Source organism: Thyridium curvatum (genome assembly GCF_004353045.1).
Source record: "Thyridium curvatum strain D216 chromosome Unknown NODE_16_length_530760_cov_82.129700, whole genome shotgun sequence".
NCBI lineage: Eukaryota > Fungi > Ascomycota > Sordariomycetes > Thyridiales > Thyridiaceae > Thyridium > Thyridium curvatum.
Genome location: NW_022156771.1, coordinates 189,311 through 213,027, shown reverse-complemented (window position 1 = coordinate 213,027; position 23,717 = coordinate 189,311). Strand labels below are relative to the sequence as shown.

The 23,717-nt window shown below is 55.5% G+C and overlaps 8 protein-coding genes across 8 annotated transcripts; 5 read left to right on the top strand and 3 right to left on the bottom strand.

Moving 5' to 3' along the window:
• Nucleotides 1–2,375: 2,375 nt before the first annotated feature.
• E0L32_003620 (uncharacterized protein) lies at nt 2,376–3,269 on the top strand (the record flags this gene model as incomplete). Its single annotated transcript, XM_031137941.1, has 4 exons — nt 2,376–2,425; nt 2,552–2,624; nt 2,698–2,717; nt 2,858–3,269. 4 exons carry the CDS (start codon nt 2,376–2,378, stop codon nt 3,267–3,269), a joined length of 555 nt encoding a protein of 184 aa, XP_030998390.1.
• A 2,917-nt stretch (nt 3,270–6,186) lies between these two features.
• On the top strand, nt 6,187–6,860 carry E0L32_003619 (uncharacterized protein; the record flags this gene model as incomplete). Its single annotated transcript, XM_031137939.1, has 3 exons — nt 6,187–6,227; nt 6,321–6,455; nt 6,533–6,860. 3 exons carry the CDS (start codon nt 6,187–6,189, stop codon nt 6,858–6,860), a joined length of 504 nt encoding a protein of 167 aa, XP_030998389.1.
• A 2,853-nt stretch (nt 6,861–9,713) lies between these two features.
• Nucleotides 9,714–11,377, top strand: E0L32_003618 (uncharacterized protein; the record flags this gene model as incomplete). Its single annotated transcript, XM_031137938.1, has 2 exons — nt 9,714–9,904; nt 9,961–11,377. The coding sequence occupies 2 exons, from the start codon at nt 9,714–9,716 to the stop codon at nt 11,375–11,377; spliced, it is 1,608 nt and encodes a 535-aa protein (XP_030998388.1).
• Nucleotides 11,378–12,688: 1,311 nt separating this feature from the next.
• E0L32_003617 (uncharacterized protein) lies at nt 12,689–14,136 on the bottom strand (the record flags this gene model as incomplete). The annotated part of the gene is made up of 2 exons (XM_031137937.1): nt 12,689–13,351; nt 13,432–14,136. The coding sequence occupies 2 exons, from the start codon at nt 14,134–14,136 to the stop codon at nt 12,689–12,691; spliced, it is 1,368 nt and encodes a 455-aa protein (XP_030998387.1).
• Nucleotides 14,137–15,749: 1,613 nt separating this feature from the next.
• E0L32_003616 (uncharacterized protein) lies at nt 15,750–16,448 on the bottom strand (the record flags this gene model as incomplete). Its single annotated transcript, XM_031137936.1, has 4 exons — nt 15,750–15,850; nt 15,915–16,042; nt 16,113–16,169; nt 16,411–16,448. The coding sequence occupies 4 exons, from the start codon at nt 16,446–16,448 to the stop codon at nt 15,750–15,752; spliced, it is 324 nt and encodes a 107-aa protein (XP_030998386.1).
• Nucleotides 16,449–18,320: 1,872 nt separating this feature from the next.
• On the top strand, nt 18,321–19,200 carry E0L32_003615 (uncharacterized protein; the record flags this gene model as incomplete). The annotated part of the gene is made up of 2 exons (XM_031137935.1): nt 18,321–18,415; nt 18,528–19,200. 2 exons carry the CDS (start codon nt 18,321–18,323, stop codon nt 19,198–19,200), a joined length of 768 nt encoding a protein of 255 aa, XP_030998385.1.
• Nucleotides 19,201–19,823: 623 nt separating this feature from the next.
• On the bottom strand, nt 19,824–21,326 carry E0L32_003614 (uncharacterized protein; the record flags this gene model as incomplete). Its single annotated transcript, XM_031137934.1, has 4 exons — nt 19,824–20,933; nt 20,993–21,107; nt 21,170–21,261; nt 21,324–21,326. The coding sequence occupies 4 exons, from the start codon at nt 21,324–21,326 to the stop codon at nt 19,824–19,826; spliced, it is 1,320 nt and encodes a 439-aa protein (XP_030998384.1).
• Nucleotides 21,327–21,882: 556 nt separating this feature from the next.
• Nucleotides 21,883–23,668, top strand: E0L32_003613 (uncharacterized protein; the record flags this gene model as incomplete). Its single annotated transcript, XM_031137933.1, has 4 exons — nt 21,883–21,936; nt 21,995–22,046; nt 22,112–22,767; nt 22,826–23,668. The coding sequence occupies 4 exons, from the start codon at nt 21,883–21,885 to the stop codon at nt 23,666–23,668; spliced, it is 1,605 nt and encodes a 534-aa protein (XP_030998383.1).
• Between the last annotated feature and the right edge of the window lie 49 nt (nt 23,669–23,717).

Genomic DNA, 23,717 nt, shown 5'->3' with positions numbered 1-23,717 from the left:
CGGCGGCGGGTGGTCAGGGTAGGGAAAGAAACCAAATTCGGGCTAGGAACTTGCCCATCAACATTGGTTGGCGCCATAGCCCATCTGAGGGCACAAGATGTTTGGAGGAGCTTCGGATCGCGGGCCTCGTCAAGGGCCAAAATCTCACCGAGCTTTGCAAGCGGGAGCCCAGAAAGACCGCCAGCCATTGGGGCCATTGGGCCACTCCAACCTCTACTATCATGGTGGGAGGTACCTGAGCACTCCACGGGAGCTGTTATCGATGTAGATAGGTAAGGTAGTTATAGTTGGAGGTCTCTCCAAGAGAGAGCCGGATGGCCGCGGGCCGTAGCATGACAAACCGAGCTCAGCCCAAGCTTGATGCCAGTCATGTCTGTGTGATGTCTTCTTTTCGATTCAAGCAGACAGGGTCTGCTGCCCAGTAATTCCTGAAATGTGACGAAAAGCCAGACCTCAGGCCCCAACTCCGGCCTTAACAACTTGCCCTAGAAGGCTAGAAGGCTGTCTTTCGGGCCAACCGTCCTGTCGTCAAGTCAAGTCGGGTACTGTTACGGGCCAGACGGAGGCGGTTGCAGCACTTGGAGCCCAATCTAAGCCCGTCTGGTTCTACATTCTCGAATATAAGGTACCTAGGTAGCTAAGGTACCTAGGGTGCAACAACATGCTGCTAGCTTGCCCTGCCGACCTTGGACTGTTCTGAACTGCTTCCCTCTCTCCATCTTTGACATCCAGAGCACGTAGGACAGACAGACGATACGGGGACACAGGTTCGGGCTACCTCTCTAACACGAGCATACCTGACCGCAGCCGTCTGACCCGTCTCTCCGCCATCCCACGCAACAACATCTGCTCACTCGCGCGACCCTCTCGGCCGGCGGCCCCCATAAACGACACTTGCACCCTTGTGGACTCGCTCAATCTTCTCTCTCTCTCTCTCGCGCTATCCACCATCCCATCATCCTCTTTCCTTTCTTGAATCTTGCTCTCTTCTTGGGCCGGCTCCCTCAGTCTTGCCGAAACATCTTGTCTATTTGCCCGCCGCTTCTCCCGGGCGCTTGTATACCTTGCTTTAAGCTCACTGATATTGTTTGCATCCCCCACCCCCCCATTCCCACACAGCTATCGCCGGGTGATGAGGTCAACCCGTGCCGGGGTGCTCGAACCCATCTCGCGCTGATCACCCTGTCAGTCCCTGGAACCCGTTGACCCCGCTGTTGGTGGCCGTCTTGTTTGCGGCCAAGGCCAGAAAAGACCACTCCCTCACCGTCCACACTTCCGCATCAATAATCCCTACCGGTAAACAAGAAAGGAACGGGCTGCTGCTTCGTTACTTCAAAAGTATTTAAAGAAGGCTCTCTTGGAGCTTGCTCCGTATCCTATCTGGATGCGACAGCGCAAGGCGCAGAGCTTTGGTTCACTTTTTGTGTGTTTTACTGGAGGCAACCAACACCCGCGTGAACTGCAGCGTCTATCTGCAGCATTGCCGGCATAACAAGCAGGTGCTCAGTTCCAGGCATAACTAAAAGGCGTCTTCCGGATCCATCCTGCAGCATCCCAGCATCCATAGCGCCAACACTCGCCAGACTCTCCCTCTTCTTACCTTTCCCACCTCGTCGCATCGCGTCAGGGAAGATTGGACCCCTGGCTGCTCGGTGCCTCTGCGCATAAAGTACAACACTGTCTGCCTGCCCGCTCTCGCGCTGGCAGGTCAGCCGCTCCCCCAATCTTGAGCACTGACGTTACGACCGTCACGTTCCGGACCCCCCCCCTGTCGCCGCTATCAGACGCCTCTTTTGTCGATGATCATTTTAGATTTTCTTCTTCCTAGCTGCCCACGGTACTCTCAGCTCCACGGGATTGGTGCAACCGAAGAAAAGGTCTGTTTCTAGCCGCTGCTCTCTTCTGTCCCAGGGAAGAAAGGAACTTCTGGGGACGCCTTTGCCGAGCAGAGAGCGCCGAGTCACCTGTACTTCAAACTATTCGGAGGTGGGGCTCGACCTTGTCCCTCCGTCGTCACCTACCTACCTTCTGCGCCTAGGCTTGAGTCGTCGACCATCGGCGCTACGCTCAGTGATCGCGCGCAGAGCTCGGGCAATAGTCATCATCTCCAGCGCAAGCTCGTGTTTCTTGTCAAAGACAATACCTCGCAGCCGTGATCTCCCAGCCTTTGGTCGCCTTCACGCGACGGTGTCTGAGCGCCAACACTTAAGCCCGGTTGATACCCCACACCTTTTATCCTTCACCGTCTTCTCGTTCCCCTTTGCGAAAGGAGCGCGGTTTACTTCGCGTGCTACGCTCGACCTACCCTGCGGGAGGGACTCTTTGGAGTCTCGTCTTTGAGCACTGCATTCAATCCGCAAACATATCCCACCGCCATGGCCGGGATATTTCGAAAGGTATACGACTGGTTGCTCAGGACGTTCTGGTAGGTAGATCTCGGGACGGGCGCGCGCATTCGCCAGGGTTGCATGAGTGCCCCTCGCTCGAGCGCCTGGCGAAGGCAGTCTGCCATACGACTGTGTGCGATTCTCCGACTAACACAAACGGGTAGGGCAACCGAGCTCGATGTCACGATGCTTGGACTGCAGAACGCCGGCAAGACGTCGCTACTCAGAGTGCTGTCTGTAAGTCTGCGATCGTCCTCCTCTCCTTTTCTCCACGTCCTTGTTTGGCTGATGGCAAGATTCTCTTGTGCAGGGCGGCGAATTCACGGTCGAGTAAGTCAAGATCACCGCTTCCAACCCCCTCGACGTCGATCAAACACTTCCTGGCAACGCCGGGGCTGAGGCTGTCATCTGTTGAGCGCAACTCTAAAACAAGTGGGAAAGACTGGAAAGCTAATGCGGGTCTCATTTAGCACGATTCCGACCGTCGGATTCAACATGAAACGAGTCCAGCGAGGGCACGTCACCCTCAAGTGCTGGGACCTGGGCGGCCAGCCTCGATTCCGGCCGATGTGGGAGAGATATGCTCGCGGCGTGGACGCCATTGTCTTCGTTGTTGACATCGCCGACATCGACCTGCTGGCGACGGCGCGGGACGAGCTGCACTCGCTGATGGAGCGACAGTCCCTCGAAGGCATACCTCTGCTCGTGCTGGGCAACAAGTCGGACCTGCCCAACAAGGTCACGATGGACGAGCTCATCGATGCAATGGATCTCAAGAATATCGGGCATCGCGAGGTGTGCTGCTATGGCATCAGCGCCAAAGAGGAGACGAATCTCGAAGCCGTGATCCAATGGCTCATGAAGTGGGCGCATAACAAATGAGCGTGATCTTCCGGGTTCTGAGGGAGAGTGATCTGCGTGCGATCCCGTGTCAATCTTGGTGCCACCCACACAAGGCCCGAGCGATGGGTCCTTTATTTGTTTTAGCGCATTCACACGCATATGACGGAGAACATCCTGCTATAACGACGACAACGACGATGACGATAACAGCAATGACGACCACACACAAGATTTATCGACAAGTAGCCCGGGGGTTGGTGGTGATGTTGGTGGTATCTTTCTGCCCGAGGGAAAAGACGAGATTTCAAGGAACCGGCCGGCGACGACCTGTATGATAAATAAGTTCTCTCACGAGCCTTTCGGGCCAGGTGCTCACACGTTTTGAGCTTTGACCGCTATTCAACTGCAGTGATTCATTGGATACCTCCTGTGTTGCAATATATGACCAGAGCGTGAATCACAAAAGAATAGGCCAGACCGTGAGTTGTTCAGAGAGCAAGTCCCTATCCACTGCATGTATGCGACTGCTCCAGCTGTGAATACGACGGCTCAAGCGCATTGCTCCCGACCTGGGAAGCTGACCGCCCCGCCATCCGCATGGCGCCTGGAGTGAGATGGCCCCGTGTTTGTGAGGATTCTCTGGCGCAAATCCAGACTGGTACGTGTCAAAAAAGGGTCTCTTTGAATCGGCAGACGGCTTTGCTCTTGAGCAGGCATATTGTTGAAGAAAAAAAAGACCAGAGTCTAGACAAAGTAGAAACTGGAAAGAAGAGTCGCTAGGAAAAAGAGTGCAGGATCGGTATCAGTACATAAAGGTGTGTCCGGGACAGCTGCACACGGACCACTTTGATGCGTTGGCAAAAAAGCTCATCGAAAGATGCACGCTGCAGGCCAGCAAAGACAGCGCGAATCTTGCATATGCCACGGTGGGCTTGATTGGCCCAGAGAGCCGGCTTGCCGGTTCTGTATCCCTTTGTGAAGGGGTGTGTGTGTGTTGTCAGAGAATCTCAAACCCTGAAAAGGAAAAAGTACCTACCTCAAAGTAAACAAGCAAGCAAGCGAGTACAGGGCAATAGCAAAGGAGCTTTTTGGCTTTTGTTTTACTCAACGGGAGGGACGGGGGAAGGGGGGGCAAACCCATTGGGTGGTGCAAGACGGCCCGCCGTTGTGACGCCCATGTATGCAGGCATGTCTCTTATTGACGTGTCCGTACATGTAGAAGGGTAATATCGGCCGCGAGAGCAGGAAGGGGGGACGGACAGGTCTTGGTCAACCAGTGTTGGAAGATGCGCCACGAGAAGGGCGACGGAATCATATCTGAGAATGTCATGCACTATTGGGGGTTGCAGTGGAATTTGCAACTATGGTTGTTCGGAGTTGCTCTGAACCCTCGAGATGGAAAACCGAGTCCACTTATGGAATTGTAAAGCTACAGCATACCACTGCGTTGGTTTCGTAAGCCTCAGTCAACTGCCTAGGTAGTTACACTGCCCTCGCCAGTCTCAAAAAAAGAAAACGCGCTGTTGATTCGGCAAATCGAAAGACGACATCAAGTGATCAAAGGTAGATCGGCCTACAACTTCGATTCGAACATGGAACTGCCGAGTCGTAACTCAGCCTTTCGCTAGTAGACGCGCTATTATACGATTCTGGGTAAACGCACAATTGCGTATTGCCCATGGGTGAGGTAAGATACTAGGAACCCCATGGATAATCAGGTAAGCAAACGGTGGCGCCGAAGACTTGTAATTGCCAGAGTAAGTAAAGTCTTGTTGAAGGCGGAGCAAGAAGTGCACTGGTTTAAGTCCACAGTGGGGGGAGGATTCAGCTTGTGCCCCAGGTTTGATGAGGATTCGAAGCTCCCAGGCTCAGGGTCCTTGAGCGGGGTTGTGCTCATTCGAGTGCTAATAGTAGTCTGCGTCTTGCAGGACTGCCTATGTGTGGGATGCTTTGGGTTTAATTGAATGCTGACCGCCTGATAGGAACGCGCAAGCGCCCGGGCTCGGACTTGGAGAACCTTGGAACAATTGGAAACCCCTCGGAGGCAGCCAACACCGCTGTCCCAGCTACAAAGCCACTGAAAATGCTGCCCATAAGGATGGAACAGCCCGCTCTATAGGGCTTAGCTTGAAGGCTGAACCACGATCCTAGGGCAGTCAGGTTCCTACAAAAGGCCTACGGCAAGGATGGGATCCGCGAGCTGGGTTAGCAACTCGGAGGCCAGAAAGAAGTGGCATGCGAATCAAAATGTATCGGCATCGAAGGTGTCACTTCAGTAGACTCTAGAGTGTTCCCTGACTCTCGTGATCTACCTTATGAATGAGGTGAGGGACCTCGACACGTTGACACGGACCAAGCGAGGCAAAACGGCACCCTTTCCGCAATTAAGCTGCCAGAGGGCGCTGGCGCCAAGGCAGGCAATGCCCCAGTAGCGTTGCCAACTAGAGCGGATATGGCCAACCAAGACTCAGCCACCGGTTACCAGGACACGCCTAGTCCGGCTTGGCTCTCTTCTTTGATTTGCATTTCCACTGATGATATCCTGCTGGAAGACAGGTCCATCCCCCACCGCGCAGAAGGTTCTTTTCTTTCCATTTATTAATAAGGCGTTGTCCCTCCTCGTCGATTCAGGCGCATTTCTTCCGCATTCTTTCTGTCCGTCCTGCAATCCCAGTGGTCGGGCGCGTTTGATTGTGCGATTTCAACTCCTACCGTTTTTTTTAAGCCACCTCCACCCACCCGGCGCATTTCAAGGGTCGCCTCGACGACGTCACCGCTGCCCGGGCTAACCTGAAACCACTTCCGAGCTACCCAACGCTTGTCACCAGACAAACCTTACGACCTCCCCGCATACAAAGCCGGAGAGGACGCCTTTTGGCTTTACCTATCGAACACTTTTGTTCACATCTTCCATTCCAATCCATCAAATCATCGATTTTGTCGATATCTCAATAATATGGCACCTGCTTCCAACATCGCAACGCTTGTTGCGCGATAGTAAGTCATTTGTCTACCTAGTCTTTTCAACCCCATAGCTTCCAGCATCGGTCTGCACCATGACGCGCCGCCATCATACTGACTTGTCAATAGCTTCGGTAGCTGCCCTAGCGGCTACTACGTCAGCGGCGGTTACTGCTACCCGAATTCTCGGTGGTACAGCTGGGGTCGCTGGGTCTTTGCCGGCGTTGTCATCGTCGTCTTCATCATTGTCATGGTGATGCTTGGGTAAGTCGCCGTCCCCACGACAAGAAAAAGGAATATCGCGCGCCCGCCCGAATTAGTCGCTAACATATATTTTGCAGATGTCTGAGCGCGCGCCGCCGCAGGAGAAAGGGTCTGCAGCCTATGTACGGTACCGGCTGGATGGGCGGCAAGCCTGCCTACCCTCCTCCCCAGTACAGCCAGAACGCCGGACAGTACGATGCGAACGGCGGCGGATACTACAACCAGGGCGGCTACAACCAAGGCTACAACCAGGGCTACGACCAGAACCAGGGTTACTATGGCCAGCAGCAGACTAACATCCCGCTGCAGCAGCCTGGCAACACGTACTACCCGCGCGGCGGCGAGGATGTCTACTCGCCGCCTCCTGGACCCCCTCCTGGAACTTCGCCCGAGATCAGGAAGTAGAGGAGGGAAGACACGGTCTTGAAGAAGGAAAGGTGTATGGCCAAGCGAGACGCGGTTGGAAGTGCTAGAGACGCATGAGAGAGGATCTCATGAAGGTTTCCTGGTTTGCTTTTAGGACGACACTGGGTTTTACCAACAACAGCTTTGGCGTTGCGGAAAGGGTCGGCTTGTAATTATCAATTAAGAGATTTCCTAATTGCATTAGATATTCAGAACAGGACTGCTGTATTCTGAAGTGCCAGGTTTTCATCTATCATTGAGTACCGCATTTTGATGTACATGCCGTCATATACTACACTATGATTGCAACTATTTGTCCTTATTGTTGCATTCCTTTGCAAGGACTTGAATTCGGATCGAGGGATCGTGGGATCATGCATCCCTTTCTTCTTGGAGGGAAAGGCGTGGACCATCACCATGATCAATCTCGTGATTCCCAGATAAGAGCAACAGAAGAACGGATGAATCGCGATTCTGCCGTGTCGGATTGCACGGCAATCGTGGCAAGATAGATGTGGTCAGGATAGGATGGTGGCTGTGACCTGCACGTGGGTGTCAAACAACTGATTCAGCTGGCTGCCATCTTTGCGATGCCACCAAAGGGTCACTCACTCTCTCACGTGTGAAAAGGCGTAAGGCTTGGCATGTGCCGGAGGGTGGCCGGCAGTGGATGCTCTCTCCACTCTTCCCCAGCCTAAAAGCACCTGAATGGGCGTAAAATGCGCTCTCCATCTTAGACACATACGCCAAAAACGCCAAAACCAACTTGACCGTTTGGAGCCCGTTTTACCCCGGAAGGACAGTGTGCTCCCGGGGCCAATTTGGCCCTTGATGCATCGCTTTGACGTTTTGCACATTGCAGGCACTCACACGCACGCATACAGAGTAATATCCAGCCTGCGAGGATGTTTCACTGACGCTGGGCATGACGTCGATATCTACAGGTGAGTGTAAGAGGGCCAGGGAAAGACTTTTTACAGTGGAGTTGTCTGGCAGGGTAGTGCCCCTGAAGATCGGGTGCTAGTGGCCAGCCCGGACGTTGGACTTGAGCTGGAGGGCCCTGATAAGCCCTGATAGGGGACTGATCGTCTTGAAACCGGCCCCTAAACCGCACTTCCAGCTGCGTGAACCCCTGCGCCCAGCGTGTCGGTCTGCGGATCTCATTTGACATCTCTGCCCACCCCTCCTACCGGCTGACGCAAACAGGAAATACAGATGCGCGATCGCAATTCGGAATGGGGACCCGGCCTCTTCTATATGTGCAAGTACGTACGTGCATGAGGCATCCTGAAGGGCATATTCAGGTGCTGTTCGCGCGCTAGGTAGACTCGTACTTGTAGAAGGGGGTTTTTGCGCAAAATGGGAGGGCACTGGTGCAGGTGGTGCTGACTGACGAGCCAGTGCTGGAACCACTCTCGCTTACACGCCCCCAGCCCGCTGCAAGCATGCGGCATGCAGGATCTCCCAAATCCCATCCTAGGATCGTCGGTGCCTGCATACAATATGGAGCAGGCTGGCAAAAGTAATGTAAGTAGTCAGGCACGGCGCAGGAGAGAGCACAAGTAGAGAGAGCAAAAAATACCTAAATTATTCCATGTCGGGGATAGGCAAAGAGCATGGAACACTGATGGAGCAGCCAAGGCTCCCCTCCTTGCAGACGAGGATTTGCTTCTTCCCTCATCGCTCATTGTAAAATCGCTCTATGCTTTAAACTTGGGACCTCTCTCACTCCTTCCCCTTCCTCTCCCAGGTTGCCAGCCCCCAAACGCACGTCTTTTTCTTACGTGCTTGTCATTCCTTTTTATATATCTTACTCTACGCTGGGCAGCCTGTGGTTTTCTTTCTCACGACGCAAGACGGGGGCAGTAAGAAGAAGCCTATTGTCATTCACTTCCCTCGCCATATTGTCCTTGGCCGCACTCGAGACGACTCGCCCTGATCGAGCAGAGACAACGGGCTAGAGAACTCGCAGTCACACCAACTGTCCGTATCCGAGCAAGACGAGGTCACGTTGGCCATATTCAGACCCCATTCGGCTGTGGCAAGACTGTAGATCTCGTACAGAGAGGAGCCGGCTGTGGACTCGTGCTTACACCAGGCCAAGGCAACGACATTTTGTTCTGGGCGACCTTTTTCTGTTGGTGCTGAGCACACTGTGGCGTCTTGCACAGCCCAGTTCGAGGTTTCAACCCCTCCAACATTTCGAGACGAACCAAAGCGCTAGGCGACGCACCCATTTCCCTCGACTCTCCGCCCACTGTGCGGTAGTGCGGTAGCGGTAGGGATCCTCCGATTTGTTAGCTCCAACTCCTGGTGTGGTGTGCGTCCCTGAGAACGATAGCCTCTCGGCCCTCCGCAAAGCACCTGCAGCTACCTACCAGGATCCTCCTGTTCCAGCCTTCCCTGGGCCACGATCCCTTGATTTCCTCAATTGCGCTGGCCTGATCGCGGCTCTGCTTGCTTTCCTTCCTTCGTCCTTGAGCGCATCTTTTCTTGCTTCGAGTGCGCCAACATATTTTCACCGTCAATCATTCGCTCTCCTACCTTCAACGACTTGATCACCAACCACGTCTTCGGTAACGCCAGGCCGACCTTCTGTCCCGCCCATTTCCGAACATCAGAACTGCTGCTTTAGCCTGATTCTACGACGACGATCTTCTCGAGGCGATCACACATACCCGGCATCTCAAGGCTCTAGGATGTGTCTGCAGTGATCTGTTCAATTCCGCAAGTTACCTGGTTTGCTGGCTCGCGCCGTGTAAGCGGTTCGCCTAGTCTTGTGGTCGCCGCGTCGAACCATACTACATACACCTACCCTACTACGACTTAAATACGCCGTATCCTCCACCCAGGATGCCTTCCATAGACGTCGCCATGCGGCGGAGCTTGTCCGCGAGCGCATTGGATCTCCTTGCTGCGGCGATGCGTCCCGTTGTGCCAGAGGTACAACCGAGGGATCTCATCACCGACACGAAGGGCAAAATCACGGACGTCAAGACCGCTTTCTCAAGCTGGGATAACTGCATGAAGGCCGACTTCTGCAAGTATGTCAATGTCCACAAATGGTCATGGATATTCACACGCTGACACTATGAACTAGGTGGCCGGTTATTGCGATTATTGTCATCGGCGGACTGTTCATTTTCTCGATCGTCTGGTGCTGCGCTCGATGCCTCTGCTGCGGCGTATCGTGCTGCTGCGAGTGCTTCTATTGCCTCAAGTGCTGCGGGAACTGCTGCGGATGCTGTGATGCACCCCAAAAGAAGCACAAGTACCTCGATGAACCCTACATCCCGCCCCATCAAGGCTACCGGATGGAAGCGCCTATGACTGCGCCCATGGCTGGAGCTGCGGTGGGGGGTATGGGAGCTAAGAGTGTCCATAATGCTCATAACGAGGCCCCGCAGTATGCTGAATTCGACATGAGCAAGAAGGGGGGAGAGGATGCCCTTCCCGAAATGCCGAGCTGGGAAGGTTCCGGAAACAAGAAGATCGAAGTTGAGCAGGAAGCGGTAGAGTTGGAGCAGCTGAACAAGCCCGCCGCCAATGGCCTTCAGCCTGGCCAGAATGTCCCTTTGATGACTGGTACCGCCACCACTCCTGGTCCAGTCAGCCCCGTCAGCCCTCTTGCACAGGATCCTTATGGCCACCCTGGCAGTCGTCAAGGGTCGAACGCTTATCTCGCAGGCGGCGCTGGTGCCGACCCGTATGCCAGACAGGGCCCTGGTTACGGCGCAAGTGATGGTTACGGTCAATCAACTTCAAATCTGAGCATGGACCAAGGGCACCCCGGCGGCATGAATCAAGGTTATGGGATGGCGGCAGCTGGCATGGCAGGAGGAGCTATGGCGGGAGCCGCTATGGGCCCTAACCAACGATCGCCAAGAGAGTATGGCGGAAACGGACGCTACGGAACTCCGCCTCCCATGGGCCAGGGCTATCCAGGGCCTCGCTCATCCCCGGGTCCGGGACGACAAGGAAGCTACGACGACTATAGGCGCAACGGCAGCGGACCTCCAGGAGCCATGCCCGGCTTTGGGTCTGATTCCATCCAACGCGAACCGCGCCTCCCTGATGTTATGGGTGGCGCATACGCCGACAAGGGCCCAAGGCGGTCACCAGCACCGCAGGGAGACCAAGGCTACAGGGGCGGTTACAACCGCAGCCCGGCCCCTCCTTACGGACCCCCTCAGCCCCAGAGGCAGTACTCGTCTGACTCGACTCGCCCTCTGGCGCGGGGGCCTCCCCAGCGCCAGTTCTCACCGGCGCCTGTATCGCCGACAGCTCTGCAGAACAGCGGCGGTTTCGACTTCAACTCGGGCTACAGCCGACCGTCGACGTCCGATAACAACAACAGCTTTGACCAGCCACGGCATGCCAGCCCGCAGCAGCAGCAGCAGCAGCAGCACACAGGCGGTGCCGGCGGCGGCGGCTCTGCCTACCCTGGCTTCAAAGCGTACCAGCCCCCTTCAGCGAGTAATAACTCTCGCCCGCACGAGAACTGGAGTGGCCTGTAATTGGGGTCTCCTTCTTACGACCTGTCACCACTAGACCTCTTCGGGCGTTACGTCTATATATAGATGGTTGATATTTTTGTTTTGTCTTTTTTTTTTTTTATAACCGGAGTCTGGGACTTGTATCTGGCGACATTGCCGCGGCCATTTCGATGCTGTCTTGGACTTTGGGGGGCTCATTTTCCCTCCTTCCCACAGCTTTTGTCTTTTTTTCTTTTCTGCATATAATTCTGGCGACTATTTCGTGGCCTGTCTTTTGTGCATCATGGTTTTCTTTTCCAAATGTCTGGCGGATTGGGTCTCGATGGTCCTGATTCAATTTTGCCCACAAGTTGAAGGTGCATTTGTCCTTTCGTCTAGAGAGACGTATGCCGCCCGCATCTTGGGACGTCATGGGCTTGGAGACGCCACATCTTCCTGAAGAAGAAGAAGAGGGTGGGCGGGAAGACGTGTATATATACATATTGCGAGAGCTACTGGCTAGCGACATCTTGAGTCGCACTTTGGATATTCCCGGGTATCGATCCGGGTTGGCTTCTCTCGAGTGTTGTCTATATTGGGAGGTACGAGAGGCCTCAAGCAAATGCTTGAGTGGCAGGCAGGCAGGCAGGCAGGTTTCTGCGGCTAGTAGCGAGGGGAAATAGTCAGATTCGCTCCAGGGCGATTTGAAGGAGCAACATGATGCTCTGCAGAGTGCATAGAGAGCATCAGGTGTACTATATTTTATGATACTACTACATACGAGCATTCTGTTCCAGCAGTGAAACTTCCTTTCCCCCCCAAGCAAACACCTTCTCTTCAGTACTTGGGTAATGCCATAGATACCTTTCTGTGATGTTCGGATGAGGCCCGGGAGCCCCTTTACCTTCATGTATAACTGTGTGGACATATATCATTTCATCCCGTACGCTGAAGACATCAAGCAAAGCACTCTGACATTTTCAAGAGGATGAAGTCACAGTGTGCAAATCATGATCAAAGAATAGGAAAACATTAAAATGATTTTAAGACTTCTATGCAACGCTTATATTTCCCAGGAATTAAAACACATGCTGGTCTGGTGCGTATATATGTATATGTGGAGGTTGTATGGGTGTGTGTGTGTGAAGGAGAGAGATAGAGAGAGAGAAGAAACCAGAGGCGCGCGTGGGAAGAAAAGATCCTCTTCTCGTAGCAGAGAGAGGTATGCAAGGCTGCTAGCAGATGATGGTACATGACGGGGGTCTTTGCAGGAGAGATAAAAAAAAAGGCAACGCTAGAACGATGACAGGATAGACAAAACGACCAAAAAAGAACCTCCAGAAGGTCGAACGATCACTCGTGAGGATACAGCTCCTCGGGCACGAGCTTGCCGCTTCGGGGCTCGCCGCCCTTGCTCGAGCTGCTGCCAAACACCGTCTGCCCGTCGCCGTCGACATCGGGGTCGTACTCGCGGCTGTCCTTGCGCGCCGTCGTCGTCGTCGTCCTGGAGCCGCCCTGCTTCTGCTGGACGCGGTGTCCCTCGCGGTCCTCGTCCTCAAGCTCCTCCTCTTCCCCGACGTCGTCGTCGTCCTGGCCGGGCACGTGGTCGTACCGCGGACCGCCAATCTCGTTGCCCCCTTCCCCGTGCTCGTCCTTGGCCTCCCGCTGCTTGATGAAGCTGTCGATGATGTAGTACTGCGCGGCGTTCATGACGAGGGGGAAGATCATCATGACGAAGACGATCTGCAGCTGCTCGTTGCCCTCGGTCCAGCCGAGGGCCCAGTCGCCGACGCGCGAGATCCAGGGCAGCAGGAGGAAGATGACGAGGACGCAGAGCTTCATGCCGAAGAGGCCGCAGAAGTAGATGACGCTCTGCTTGAGCCACCACCACGCGTTGGGCGGGCGACCGTAGTAGCCCGAGCGGATCGACTCGGGCGGCTGGCCGAGGGGCGTGTAGGAGACGAGGGCGGTGGTGATGCGGAGGAGGACGATGAGGATGGGGATGCCGAGGGTGGTCTGCGTAGTAGGTTGGACGTTAGTTATCTAGTCAAGGCCAGGGCTGTAATATTAACGAGAGAAACAAAAGGCAAACTCACATCAATGCCCAGGTTCAGCAGGTAAAACGAGCACGGGTTCGGCGTGTACTCGTCCTCGGCCGCGCGGCGCAACAGCTCGGGCGCCCAGCTGCGCGCCAGCCGCGCCGCCACGCCGCCGCCCACGCCGCCCGCCGCCGCCGTCCCGGGCTCCAGGACCGAGAAGCGGCCCGAGGTCAGCATGGACATGAAGACGTTGGAGATGTGCACGAGCACGGAGCCAAACACCTGCTTCGACACGTCGAAGAACCAGATCTTGACGGGCCGCTGGGGCCGCTCCCGCCAGCGCTTGTAGACGAGCGACAGCAGCGCGAGGCCGCCGAGCGCGAGCTGGACGAGCAGCGCGAAGGGGCCAAGGAGCTCGCAGTCGGCGGGCTTGTCCTTCTTGTACGGCGACCCGGCGGTGGCTGTCGACGACGCCGGGGCCGGGGCTGAGGGGGACGGCCTCTCTGCGTGGAAGACGGACTTCTCCGGGGGCGTGGGAGGCTGCTGCTGCTGCTGCTGATCTGGCGGTGTCGGGCTCGGCGTCAGGGTGACGATGACGGCGTCTACGGTCTCGGAGGGGATCGAGTCGTCATTGGGGACGGTCATGATGCCGACGGTGGCTACCTCTGCCGCTGGTGCAGCAGCACCTGTGGGCGTGATGAAGGGGGCATCCTGGGGTAACCTAGCTGCGAGAGCAGGAAGGAAGGCCGCAGGAGCAGCCATGAGGCTGGTGGACTTGTTCTCTCCCGGAGCAGCGTATCGCAGGCGAAGGGGAGCAAAGCTGTCGATCGCTTTCGTCGAGCTCCGTGTCCAAGTATCGGAGCAGGGCAGTGTAGTGAGAGTTAGGCGGGCAGTATCCAAGTCATGGGGACTGAAGATTGCAGAGATGATTAAGGAACCGTGGGTGCAAAGTGGTCAAAGAAAGAAAAAGGTCAAGAAAGTAGCTCAACGCGGTATTGAGAGTCGAAGAGGATCCATGGATAGGACAGAAACAGTCGAGGACGAAGTAGATCTGGTTGACCCGAGTCCGTGGGTGAAGTAATAGTCGTCAACGGCGTCGCGAGCGAGTTACACCTACATTTCACCGCCCCCCCCCAGCCAGTCGGATTGCAGTGGTCATAGGCATGTTCTTTTTAGTCATGGGGCTAGACGAGAACGGACCTATGGGCGCCCAGGCGTCTCATCATTTGGCAGCCAAGCCGCCTATGCGCCCTGTAGATTAGGGGCTTAGGGGCAGGTGCCTGCCGCAGCCGAGCCCCGCAGCGCAAGATGCGTACCGGCAGGGGTTGCATTTTCAGGGCACTTTTCTCCGTACAGGGGCGGGCTGAAGCTAGCCTGGAGCCTTGGAGCCAATGCAAATCCCACGAGGCGAGGCGCTGACCTACCAAAGTAATTCTCGAAGACTGAAATTGGTCATCAAATACCTACCTACCGAGATACGATGGGCCTGAAGTGCTTATTTACTACAGCCACCGAGTAGACGAACGGTTTATGCCTAATGAGAGCAGTGCGATGACCGTCCGAATCCGTTCTTAGAATACTGCATCGGAATATTCTCTGACGTCCATTCTTTGGATACCTGTACTTACTGAATCGGTATCATAACAACTGGGAATCAATATCACATGGGACTAGCATAGAAGAAGCGATTGTGCACATGATCCGAGTTCAGTCACAAGCACGCAATGTGGATGTTGAATATGTAAATGGGCCAAAGACAGATACCTCTGTCTCCTCAGGTTGCATTCTCCCTATTGATATGGCCAAACCCCAATGTTTCAACGGCAGAGACCGGCCGGAAACGACCGAGAGCTCTGCATGCCTCTACCTGTCTCAGACTTGATAGTCGAGCAGGCGAATGACGCCGATACCCGTTCCTCAGAACGTCCCAAAAAAAAAAAGAGAACCGAAACCAACAAACCCCGATGATAGTAGTAATAGCAGCAACAAAACGAATATAACAGCGTCATGAATCATACAAAAGCCACGCTGCCCCATAGAGAATGTGTAGAAGCGAGCGGATGATCTGTGAGTTGGGAGAGGCAGCCGAGCTGGCCAGCCAAGACACACCCGTACAGCCTGCGTGGCTTAATATGACGACGTAGCGAAAAGGTGTCCGTACGTAGCGATAATTAGGCGACTTCTGGAACTGTCGGGAGGAGCTTGCGCACAAAGTGTGGAATCGAGATCACGGTGTGCCCAGCAGTTTTCGGCTTGCCCTTTTTCGGTGCCGGGGCCGCGCGGGCTCCCGGGGACTTGGGCGAGTGGGTAGGAGGAGACGAGCCTACAGACTTTCGTGACTGTAGAGATTGCCTGCCCATAGGCTCGTCTAATCGTCAATCGATACCGTGCTGTTTCTTCAGCTGCGCTAAATTCTCCTTGCGGGCCTCGAGGTCCTCTCTTGACTTGATCATCTTCTCGGGCTGGTGGTATAGCACTACGCGCAGCGTGTTAGCAGGCAACCCAACTACGCCATGGACAAAGATGAGAGTGAGACATACCGACGAGGTAGCGGTTCTGGAAGTTGAAGCCGTTGAGCTTGTCGCAGGCCTGCTTTGCATCCATCACGTCTTCATAGACGACGAACGCAGTGCCCTTGGTGTTGTTGGCAATGCCCTGTCGCACTTGGCTGTTCAGAAACCAAGTCAGTCATCTGCGAGATACAAGGTAGGATTCGTCGCGACAGTGGTGATGCTTACCGAATTGGGCCAAACTTGCCGAAGAGCTCGAAGAGCTCCTCAGGCGTTACGTTGTAGCTGCACGACGACGGTTAGCGAGGCTGGTCGCCAGTGGGAAAAGAGGTATCCAAAGGGCGCGACCAACCTTAGATTCTTTACGAATAAAGCTCTGTCCATGACAAAGACTGTTAGCATTGACCCTTTCTGATATCGCGATGTCCGGAACGGGATGCAAAAGAGCCGGGCAGGCCGTATGATTGATATCCAGATTCGCAGGACCTGCAAGGCCGGGTGGGGAAAATCAGGCGGCGCTTCTTACCGATTGACCTCCGGGGCAAGTTTGCCGGCTCGACTCATATCTTGATGATCAGTATCGAAAACTGCTCGCTCGCTCTGAACTGGTTCGGAGTGGTGGCCGGAGGCGGAGGGGTCGTTGGGAGGAGATTGTAGGGTTGACAGGGAGGGGGTGGACGTTGAGTACGGAATGGTGTAGAAAAGAGGAATGGTGGTGGAATTCGAGATTGAGGGTGTGCCTTGGCCACCTTAGGCAATCAATCCAGGCCCAGTCAGTGCGTGCCACTCGTGCCTGCAGGCTCTGTGCCTTGGGCACTCACTCACCAACTCACTGCACTAGCGCTGGGAGGTGGAGTCGGGCTGTGTGTCGGGGCAAATCAGAGCAAATGATATCTGTGGCTAGTGGGCCCCACGTGATAAAGCTTAAACTCCTTCCTTCCCCTGCTTCGCAACTCGCAATGTTTTGCGTTGCACGTGCGCGGCTCATGACCTCAGGAACCCGTCAACGGTGGCTCGCTTTTTGAAGCACAACTGCCCCCATTTAGTCCGATTCTCTACTCCGTAGGCCGTCGGGCGTTGCGATAGGAGATACGGTCGGTGCTCCGCTGGCAACCTCATTCGTAGACATCACTTAAAACGACAAAGAATGCTCGATATTGCCTTTTTTTGCCCAACATCCAACAACGTCCATGCATCTGTCAGCCCCCTCACCTCTGAGAAACATCAAGGGTGTCAAATGGGCCAACCATGCCTGACTCCTCAGTCTGGTTTCTATGGAAAACAGAACAGCTCAAACATCTGTTTTCTATGTCAACATTCAGCTACATTGGATAAGTAAGCTTGGAGACATTGGTGTGTAGAGGTCTCTCCTTTTCAGAAGTGCGAGACCACTCGTGTGTCTCCATTTGTATTTGGACCCTACTGAACTGCACAGTGTTTTCGAAGGCAACTGCTATAAGAATAGGCTTGTCATTCTGAATGAGTCGCCGGTTTTTGTCCAAGACCTAGGGCTGGTAGGAGACTCCGTAGTCCATCATGTTGCTGAACTTGTCGGTATATCTTATCATGGGACGAACCACTATCCAGCCCACCCTGACTTGCCTGTACCTGGTAAATCTCAACAAAGGGCTGTCCCAAGATCTGCTCACTCTACTCTCCGAGGCCCGGTTTCCATGGAGTTCTGGATTACACAAACGCCGTGAAGGACTGCTAGTCAACCGTCAATTGCAAATCCTGTTCCAACTCCTTGGAGTATCCCATGCCGTTCTCAAAGCTGATCGACTTTTCTCCTTCTCTTGCAAGGGAACATTGTTTACTAAATAGAGAAAAGTCAAGTACCTGAAAAGAGCAATGTCTAATGTCTGTCTTGGTACTTTGCAATAGTTTACAAAAGACATTGCCTTGTTTCTGCTGAGGGATTGGGGGCAGTTTGTTACATGTCGGCTTGCACGGTGATGATGATTGGAGTCATCCTTCAGTGAGCCACAACACTCAAATAGGTCCCAAAGACGCGCCGCGATTTTAGCCTGCTTAGTGCGTTGAAACTCCCACACCTCACTAAACCGTCACCCAAAACACCGTTAAAAAAGCAACGGCTGTAACCACTACCTTACCTGCCGATTGGTGGACTCGATGGAATTTACCTGCTAAACCGCCAACTTGACCTGTGCTTTTGTTGTCACATCCGCTTCTCGGGAAAGCGGTCCTACCAAATCCCCAGCCAGTCCAACCCCCGACTATTTCGTCCCCTCGCCTCACCTCCGCTTTTGCGTTGTCACCTAAGCGATTACTGTTGTTCTTTGCAGCCAATCTGTCTTCTTTTGCACACATCTCATTGTTAAGCATTCTCAGACGAGCGGAGACAAGCCCTTGCACATATTGTTTCTGGTCAATCCGGGGTCAGCTCGCCACTGTCGAGCCGCGACCAGGCTGGTGATGCCTTCAGTCACCCAAGAGGAGCGCCCTGTGGTGCCGTCCTCCCTTAAGAAGAGGAGACGAGACGACCAGGACGAGGACACGCAGGCTCATTTGTAAGACCACATCCCCCTCACCAAAAGCTCAAATGCGTCGTCTGGTCCCCCGCTAATCACCCATCTTGCAAAGGCATCAACACCGATATCACTCTCCAGCTCACTTAGCAAGCATACGAAGTGATGACGCGCCCCTCTACCACCCTCACCACACATACCAGCCCCAGCAAGGCGCGCCACCGCGGAAAATACTGCCCACGCCCAAGAAACTACGCCTGGTGGAAGACCACCATGAGCGGCACCCGTACCAACCCCAACCCCAACCACCGCAGGCCCGCCGCTCGAGGACGCCCGACGCCACCGCCCTCCAGCACACGACCGCCAACAGCAGGCCCCAGCCGGTGGCCCGGAGCAGCACGACGTCGGCGGCCCTCCTGAGGCCCTGCCACATCTGCCACCGCAAGCCCACCAAGAAGAGCGACCTCGACTCCTTCGCGGACTGCGAGGGCTGCGCACAGCGGACGTGCTACGTCTGCATGCGCAAGTGCCTCGGCTGGCGGCAGGCGGCAGATCGGCAGGACGACGACGACGACGACGGGCAGCAGGCGGCCTCGCAATCCTTCCACATGGAAGACGCGCCGCCGCCGCACTCGCCGCCACCCGACGAGAACGAGCAGGCCCCGCAGCAGCAGCAGCACCACCACCACCAGCACAGAGAGAAACCCGGCTGGGCAGGTGGCCGCGGCGGCGGTCACCGCCAGATGGTCTGCAGCCGGTGCTGCGTGGAGAGGGGCCGGGACGGAGACGTGGTGTGCCTGGGATGCCTGCCATTTGTCGAGGCATGAATGAGATTACTGGCAGTGTGAGCGGTGGGCCATACGACCTTGATGGCTGGCTCGCCTTATTTCGGGCATGATGATGTACCCCTGGCCAGTAAATGACTTTATTCACGATACCCTTGTTTTTCATGTACGGCATTGCTTCTGATTTGGCGGTGTCTTTTTCTTTTTCTTTTCTTATTTACCATTCGCATTCGCATTTTCAGAGCAGAGGCAAGATGGCCTGTGTTATATTCAACTTCTTGAAGCCTGTCCAGCCGGTGTGGCTGGAGGCTTCTTTTCAATGTATGATATACGATGACGATGAACTCAGATATGGGCTGGGCAGATCATTAATGCAGCATCTGAGCGCACTGCATCGCAAAGTAGATAGAATTCATCATGTACATCATTGATGAACACTGCATGTCGAGAAAACGATACCAAAGCAAAGAATTACGATCAATACCACGGGAGACATGGAAATGATAAAAGGCTCCCTTTGACGCTGTCTAGAAAGCGAACCAAAGCGTCCGAACGTAGCTAGCCGCTGTACTCGTACATAATTACATAGGGCAGACCTTCCCATCTATCCATTCTTGTGTGTCCGTCATCAACACCGCGCCAAATCCCCTCCGTCTTACCCATGTCTAGTTGTACTGCATGTACGAGGCGGTCGAGTTGAACTTGAGGTTGGCCTTGATGACCTTGTCGACGGCGCTCAGGAAGTCCTTCTCGGACGCGACCTTCCTCCTCGCGCGGATGGCGAACATGCCCGCCTCCGTGCACACGCTCCTCAGCTCGGCGCCCGTGGCGTTGGGGCAGAGGCGCGAGATCAGCTCCCACCGGATGTCGCGCTCCACCGACATGCTCTTGGCGTGGATGCGCAGGATGTTGGCGCGGCCCTCGAGGTCCGGCAGCGAGAACTCGATCTTGCGGTCGATACGGCCGGGCCTCATGAGGGCGGGGTCGAGTGTGGACGGCCTGTTGGTGGCGAACATGACCTTGATGTTGCCGCGGGCGTCGAAGCCGTCGAGCTGGGTGATGAGCTCCAGCATGGTCCTCTGCACTTCGTTGTCTCCGCCCGCACCGTCGTCGAAACGAGCGCCGCCGATAGCGTCGATCTCGTCAAAGAAGATGATGCAGGCCTTCTTCGTCCGGGCCATCTCGAACAGCTCGCGCACCATCCTAGCGCCCTCGCCGACGTACTTCTGTACCAGCTCACTGCCGATGACTCGGATGAACGTGGCGTCTGTCCTGTTGGCGACGGCACGGGCGCAGAGCGTCTTGCCGGTACCGGGAGGCCCGTAGAGCAGGGCGCCCTTGGGAGGGTCGATGCCCAGGTTCACGAAGCGCTCTGGCGACAAGAGGGGCATCTCGACGACCTCGCGCAGCTTCTCGACCTGCTCCTTGCAACCACCAACGTCGCCGTACGTGACGTCCGGCTTCTCCTCCACCGTCATCATGGTGACGCTCGCGTCGATCTTGGGAGGCAGAGGCAGCAGAATCTGGTACTTGTTGCGGTCGACGCCGACCCGCATGCCCTCCTCGATATCCGTCGGCGAAACCCGCTCTCCGAGTTGGACGACAAACTTGGCAATTTGTTTGACATTAATGACATATTTGCTCTTGGAGTCGTCCTTCTCATCGGCAATAATCTTCGTACACCGCGCAACCTGGAGCGGTTGCTCTTCTGACATTCGTTGCCGGTCGGCGGCCACATCCCACAGGTGAGGGGGCGCAAGTCCCGTGTCCGACTCCTGTACCGTCGTCAGCTCTCTCTGAGCACAACCCGTAGTCACCAGGGACAACCACGTACCTTGACGCCGATCTTCTCGTCCACGCTCTGCTGTTTCTCCTTGATCTGTTGTTCTAGCTTCTTGATAGCGGCTCCATAAGGGGCGGCGCCGTAGGTCTTGAGCACTTGGATGTCCCTGCAAGCTGGAGGTCAGTTGCCGCTCGAAGTCCGAGGGTCTAGCAACGCGTCTGTACATACTCGTCTGTCAAGGGTGTAATCTTCTTCTCCTCGATCTCGTCATCGGCGAATTTCTTCTGGTATTTCTCCCAGTCGCGGCCGGTGGCGGAAGGCTGTTGGATGTTGTGAGCAAGAATGTGATGATGGCTGGGTGGGAGGCGAATCTGGAGCTTACCATCTTGACGGTGTTGGGATCTCAAGATCCCTTTACTCTGGGAAACGGACTGCGCTCGAGTGTCCGGAGAAAGTGAGAGTAGAAAAATGTTTGGCGTATGTATTCGTCGAACCCGGGCTTTCGCTTGGGAAAGGCACAGTCACAGAGCTGGGGGGGTTGTTGAGATGAACGGTGAAGGTGTGCTGTGCTTGGTCAGGACGGGCTGGAGACGGACTGGCTGGTTGATTGATTGATGCTCGTAATCCACATGTTGCCTTGAGCTTCTGGTGCTTCTGAGGGCCACAGCGGAGCTGCGAGGCTGTTATCAGCTAAGCCAGATTTGTTGCTAGCGCGGTTGTGGGCTGGAGCAGGGGCCGGCGCAGGAACAACTCTTCTAGCGACTCTCCAAAAAAATCCCACCTTTGAGTTCAGTGGATAGCCCACGAGCTTTGGAGGCACTGTCACTTTTAGGCGGCCTACGAAATTATAATCAGTCTGTTTGTCTACACCGCGAAGCTTGCGATAGTCTTGTCCACCTTCACCCTGCTGTTTGTAAGCAAAAGATATCGAGAGGCTCAAGATGGCAACCACAGCTCCTGCTGCCGCGGCAGCGCCGCAGAATGCTGCTTTCAGGGTAGGTCCATCAAAGCTCGAATCAGTAGCTTACAGAGCTCCCACTAACAGGCCCCCAGGATAAGGAGAAGCCCATGGCTGTCCGGTCGTCCAACATCGTCGCCGCGAGAGGTACGCGCATCCACCACCAGGTCCGACTCGAGGGTCGAGACATAATAGTTCTAACTCTTTTCTAGCCGTCGCCGATGCCGTCAGGACGTCCCTGGGACCGCGGGGTATGGACAAGATGATCCGGAGCGGGAAGGGAGAGACCATTATCACCAACGACGGCAGCACAATGCTGAAGAGCATGTCGGTCATGCACCCCACAGCCAAGATGCTTGTCAACCTATCGAACGCACAGGATGTTGAGGCAGGTGATGGAACGACGTCGGTGGTTGTCATCTGCGGCAGTCTCCTGGGCGCTGCCGACCGGTTGCTGTCCAAGGGCATCCACCCCTCAGTCATCTCCGAGTCCTTTCAAAGAGCTGCCGCAGCAGCAGTGCAAGTCCTGCACGACATGTCCCAGCCCATCTCTCTATCAGACAACGCTGCTCTCCTGCAAGCCGCCAATACCTCCCTCTCCTCCAAGATCGTGTCGCAGTACTCGAACCTGCTCGGGCCCATGGCTGTCAACGCCGTCACCAAGACAATCAACGTCAAGACTGCCGACAACGTGGACCTGCGGAACATTAGGATAATAAAGAAGGTCGGAGGAACGATCGAGGACAGCGAGCTGGTCGACGGTCTTGTCTTGACACAGTCAGTGCTGAAGAACGCCGGCGGTCCTGTGAGGAAGGAGAAGGCGAAGATTGGTCTCATCCAGTTCCAGCTCAGTGCTCCCAAGCCTGATGTATGTGCCCAGCGCCTGACTAAGCTTGTTGCGATTCTGTACTAACAAAACACTTCAGATGGAGAACAGCATCTCCGTGAACGACTACCGACAGATGGACAAGATCGTCAAGGAGGAGCGCCTGTACCTGCTGAACATGGCCAAGAAGATCGCCAAGGCCAAGTGCAACGTCCTGCTCATCCAAAAGTCGATCCTGCGCGACGCCATCAACGACCTTTCCCTCTACTTCCTCAACAAGCTCAACATCATGGTCATCAAGGACATTGAGCGGGACGAGGTCGAGTTCATCTGCAAGTCGACCGGCTGCAAACCCATCGCCGACATCGACTCGTTCACCGAGGACAAGCTGGGCAGCGCCGACCTCGTCGAGGAGGTGCAGTCATCGGGCTCCCGCATGGTCAAGGTGACGGGCACAAAGTCGACGGGCAAGACGGTCTCGGTCGTCTGCCGCGGCGCCAACTCGCTCATCCTCGACGAGGCCGAGCGCTCGCTCCACGACGCGCTCTGCGTCGTGCGCTGCCTGGTCAAGAAGAAGGCGCTCATCGCGGGAGGCGGCGCCGCCGAGATCGAGATCGCGGCGCAGCTCAACCGCCAGGCGCGCGAGCTCACGGGCACCGAGGCCATCTGCTGGAAGGCCTTTGCCGACGCGCTCGAGGTCGTGCCCACGACGCTGGCCGAGAACGCCGGGCTCAACCCCATCAAGGTGGTGACGGACCTGCGGCACCGGCACGAGATGGGCGAGAAGAACGCCGGCGTCAGCATCAAGTCGGGCGGCGTCAACTCCAACATCGCCAAGGAGAACGTGCTGCAGCCGCTGCTGGTCAGCACGAGCGCCATCGAGCTGGCGGCCGAGACGGTCAAGATGATCCTGCGGATAGACGACATTGCCCTGACGAGGTAAGTCGGGAGACGGTTGGGAGAGAAGAGTGTCGATATGTTGTCGGAGGCGG